General features: G+C 42.2%; 2 protein-coding genes across 3 annotated transcripts in view; one reads left to right on the forward strand and one right to left on the reverse strand.

The window, feature by feature from the left end:
- Positions 1-5,193, forward strand: part of borcs7 (BLOC-1 related complex subunit 7) — a 1,032,483-nt gene that overhangs the window by 344,501 nt on the left and 682,789 nt on the right. The gene's annotated exons all lie outside the window — the stretch shown is intronic.
- si:ch211-51a6.2 (neurotrypsin) overlaps positions 1-5,193 on the reverse strand; it is a 46,199-nt gene that overhangs the window by 4,359 nt on the left and 36,647 nt on the right. The window contains exons 12-13 of the mRNA XM_050070681.1: positions 2,527-2,649; positions 1,116-1,396 (exon numbers count right to left, since the gene is read on the reverse strand). Coding sequence (XP_049926638.1) covers positions 1,116-1,396; positions 2,527-2,649 — 404 coding nt within the window. The remainder of the gene's footprint in view (positions 1-1,115; positions 1,397-2,526; positions 2,650-5,193) is intronic.

The following is a 5,193-nucleotide window of genomic DNA, read 5'->3' on the forward strand; positions in this document are numbered from 1 at the left end:
GTGGGACCAACTAGGCGAAACACTGGTGAAAGGAGGTTCCCACCCGATGACCCCAAAGACATGTTAGTTATCACTGCTCACTGGTCTGTACAGTTAAGCCTTGCCATAATAGCTTATCATAGGGCTTAGGAGGTTATTCACTGAGTGCTGATCCTTTATCTAGAGCACAAATTTCTTGTGTTTGTTTGAATTCTAAATATAGCATACAGTTAAACTGATACAGATTTTTTAGGTGGGACTTTTTTAGGTGGCTAAATACGTTTTGTTGCTGACCCCTCCATAGCAGTCAAACTCCAGCCTGCTTCTCCAAACTGGGGGCGTGCAGACTGACATCTACTGTATTTAATATACTGTCTCTGAATAAATACCCCATACAACATGGCATTTTGAAGGAAGGATATTGGACTTTTTTTCTGGTTGGATTACTCTGTGCCATGGAGGAAAAATGTTTTTGAGATCTACCGTAGTGGTCATTTTATGGTAGCCCTTAGAGTCAAAGCAAAACAACATTTGACAAAACAGAACAAACTTAACTCGAAGTGAAATGTTGTAATGTTTTGTGAAATGTTTTTATGAAATGACTTTGTGTTTTGTGAAATGTGATCTTGTTTTGCTGTTGTGTTTTGTGAAATGTTGTAGTGTTTTGTGAAGTGATTTAATGAAATGTTTTTGTTTTGCTATTGTTTTTAGTTCAATGTTATGTTTTTTTTTATTTTGTAGTGTTTTGGGAGATGCTGTAGTATCTTAATACATTGTGCTCAAGCTGACATTGAAGTTTCCTTTTAGTACTTTCTTTTGGTGGTGCCACCAGGGAATTAAAGGCAGTCCCAGTTAGTGGTCATTAGTACCACTGTTTGGATGAACCCAGACAACAGAGAAATGTACGGAAAATGACGTTGTACAGCTGTTTCTGTTTGATCCTGTTTTGTTTTTTTTCCCCCGTTAAAGGGTTTTTTTGGGGAGTTTTTCCTTATCCGCTGCGAGGGTCCAAAGGACAGAGGGATTTCGTATGCTGTAAAGCCCTGTGAGGCAAATTGTGATTTGTGATATTGGGCTTTATAAATAAAATTGATTGATTGATTGAAGACACGTGATGGTCAGAGCAGTTCGGTTACCTGTGATGCCCCAGCCAGTGATCACACAGGCAGCCGGCCTCTTCTCCCACTTGTTACCTGGCTCTGGCAGACACACTGCACCAGTGTGAGGGTTAAATGCTACACAGTTGCCCTCTGTGCCTTTGAGCCGCAGCAGGGCGATGTCGTACTCCCAGCCCTGATTGTGGTATTTTCTGTGGATAACAATGCGTTCAGGGGACAAGGTGCGTTCAAAGTCATCCTGCTCCTCAGTATGGTAGTCACCCAGGCGCAACACGTAGCGGGTCGGGTCTCTGCCAAATCTGAAGGAGCAAAGCAAATTTGGAAGTTGGTCTTGAGAAATGCATTTGCAAGAATAAGGTCAGGAGAATCATTTAGGATCCAAACCACTGGGATAATGGCCTTTTCTCCCTGTTAAGGTCGGGAAGAAGGTACCAGACACATATTCTTTTTAATGCACAATTTGAGGAACTGACAGAATTACATTTCATTGGAATTGTATCTTATATGATTACATGTGACACATAAATTGATTGACTGATAGATAATGTTACGACAACTCAGGAGGGATTTCATTTTAGCAAATAGGCACCCATGGTAAAGACCATTTAATGTAACAAAAATGTGATGAAAATATGATGAATGATAAAAATAAAGACTGTCAAAATAATGAACATGGAAGGAATTTAATACGGGAAAAGTTTCAGCTGGTTGCAATCTGCAATCCTCCAAACTAGATTCCACTAAATCCCGTTGAATCTTACACACTGTTACTTTAATGCATAGCTGGAAAGGACAGACTGTCCTTCCAGAAAAATGGCCTAATAGGTTGTCTGTGCAGGCAGCTCATTACAACCCATATCTGGGATCATTGTTAGGTGGTGACCTGTAGTGACTGTAGTAATCATGACAGGAGCAAAGGGGGAGTCAGGTGACACAGTATTAAGAGCAACAAAATCACTGTAGGATGGAGGTTGAGGTGGGTGGAGGGGTCAAACAAACAGGACTTTGACCCAGGGGACAGCAGTTTATGTCCCATGTGAAACCAAAAATCAACGTTAACTATTTTTTAGTATGTATGTATGTTTTTTTATGTACATAAGTTAACTTACATTATGTACATAATGTATTTAATTTACATACACAATTTAAGTTATGTAGCAAACCTTATTTTTATTTTAACCTTAAATATAATATTTTCCTAAACCAAACTAACTGGTTTTATTGCCTAAAACGAAAAAAGTAAAACTGCAACTGTTTCACAATGTGAGTGCATGTGTCCATCACTGGTACTCTCCAATGATCATGTAGTTTTGTGAGTCACTGGCAAATGACCTGTTGTATCGTTTGGTTATGAGGATGTGTTGGGAATGTGACATCAATGAAAGGGAAACGTGATAACAGGTGTCCATTAGAGGGCGCTGTCTCCTACCTCTTAAAGCAGTGGGCGGCAGTCACAACCCAGCAGGGGTTGATGAGTGATGCTCCACACAAAGGATGATTTCCTTTAGACTGAGACCTGAGCCACAGAGACACCTGCCAGGGCCACTCACCCCTGAAATCACATACATACAAGCCACAGTTGTGCCTTTAGGGGAGCAGCTGCACAATCCCACCAATCTGGAAATCCATCGGCGTGAAAATAGTCCAGGGGCCAAGGGGCTAATTTTCACAAATTGGTATCACTTAAAGGGACCAAACAATTTTGGTATTTTTGACTTCCTCTATGTCTCACATTTTGGTATGATAGACCTGCCTATGTAGTAGCTTAATAAAAAAATTTGGATGATCTTTGGGTCCTCCTGAAAATAGTCAAAATTGAGGCTTCTCCAAGAGGGACGGTGTCTGCCTTATCACATGAATCTCGGGAAATAATTATCAGAATGTCACCAAATTTGGACTGAATGTTCACAGACAGTTGCTGCACACAATGCAGCAAAGATTTCATCAGTACCTTGCTCCTTTGTATGTATACACCTAAACACACATGAATTACAGAATTACATGAATTATCTATTAGCTTAATTATAGTTATCACTCTGTAAACAAACTTACACCCGTGTAGGCAAAACACTACAAATAGGGCAAAAAATTAATTAATAGATATCCCCATGTAACTTGCCCAGTTGATCACTCATATTAAGACAAGTATTTTTTGTATTACAAATTTTCTGAAATATTTTATTTAAATATGCACCAATTTTATTAATGAAGACAATCACAAGGAGGGGAAATTGATTACGCAGTTACTGTACTAACACTCAGTGTTACTGTAGCCTACAGTAGGCCTACTAGCACTCAGAGCTGCCCAGTTGCTATTTGACCCATAACTAGGAGACAAAGGGAGTGCTACCGCTTGCCTAAGGCGGACTCCCAGGCTAGCAGAGGGAAGGAGGTGCCTTATTTCTCCATTTCTCCATTTCTCCATAGTAGGCCGTCCTAAAATAGGGGGGCCCACCTGCTGCCCTCATCTTAGCTAACACTACTATAGAGCTACTATACTGAAATTGAATGTCAGCGAGCATGGAGAGACAGCAATGGCAGACTCTGAATCAGGTGGAGAAGAGACAGGAGCTGTGGCTGGTGATTCCTTAAAACAGAGGGAGAGATGGCATACGGCAGAGCACAGAGATAATGTCAATGCTAGGAGCACGAATTAGAATTTAGACCATCTAGAGCCGTTATATAGTATAGCATTTACTCTGTCACATCATTCATTGTCCACATCACTATCATTCAGCTCCGGAAAACTTGCCAGCTCATTTGCCTGGTTGCTGCAGGTTTGTAGTTCACACATATCTGTGCAATGCAGACCACTTTGCAGGCATGGCCATTCTGAAAGTTTACATGTTCGTGAGCAGGAGCATGATAGTAGGTCCAATACAGCCTCTGGTGCATGCGTACCTCGCATCCACTCAATGGCCAGATCCCCATCATGGATCTTCCATCCATGATCCTTTGGATTTGGTACACTTGGATTGCACTCCAGACTCCTCCGCCAGATAGCAGCCTGATAGTTTGCTCATAAGGCATGCATGTAGAGACAATTTTCACAAAGTGGAAGCTGACTGGAGTCTATTTCTCTGCGCCTTGCACAAAATAGCTGGTAGCGAAGCGTGTTAACTTTAGTTGTGCTTGTGGAAGGCAGATACATCTGGCATGTGAAATAGGTCATCTGAGACCTCCCAGGAGCTTCCCAATTCTGAATGTGTCTTGGCAGTTCTTGTCAGTCTTCAGTTTTTTAAATATGGTTGACTTTCCATGGCCACTGAAAGCGCTAACTGTATAGGAAGCTGTTTGGGATTAACAATACAGACCAGTGAGCAGTGATAACTAACATGTCTTTGGGTTCATCAGGTGGGAACCTCCTTTCACCAGTAATTCGTCTAGTCGGTTCCACAACACCTCCAAGAGGCTAGACAGTGATCTCTGGCGTCCCAGAGACACTCCCCTAATGCCAGGTCTCACTGCTCCCCGCACCAACCCAACATCCTCCTTTACCTTACTTACACACGGCTTTCTCAGCCCAAACAGCACTGCCACCTTCAACAAACCCAGGCTCCGTACATGCTAGCTCCAGTGCCAATACTACCTATCCTAGCACATTCACCATACTCTATTTCACACATTACATAGCATAACTCCAGTATAAGCTAAAGTTAAAGGCGATAGAGAAGATAAACTCCCAGGACCAGTATTGATGTTACACTCGACCCAGTTTGCTCGACACAGTGTCGATCTTTTGAAGCTCAAGTGTTCCGAGGTAGTGTTTCGATACCTGCTTCGGCACGCCCACAATCACGTGACTACCGGGAGTGAGGCCTCATTACAGGCAGTCTTGAGGCTTTTCCAGGTTTTCCACTTAGATGCAGTTCTGACACACAGCCAGCAGATGTCATTCTTCTGACTGTATGAAAAGCAGTGTGTCATTCTTGAAGCAGGTGTGTCAAAGTGGTTCAATGCTTCATGAAGCTTTGATTTCACCATCACTACGGATCAGCGAACACACTCACCTTGCAGCATGGTCTCAAACAAAAGGGATTCAAATAGGCCACTCCCACACTTAAATAACCCTCCTCTTCCTGGATTTTCTCCTAAG

This window comes from Epinephelus moara, chromosome 19, assembly GCF_006386435.1.
Source record: "Epinephelus moara isolate mb chromosome 19, YSFRI_EMoa_1.0, whole genome shotgun sequence".
Taxonomy (NCBI): domain Eukaryota; kingdom Metazoa; phylum Chordata; class Actinopteri; order Perciformes; family Serranidae; genus Epinephelus; species Epinephelus moara.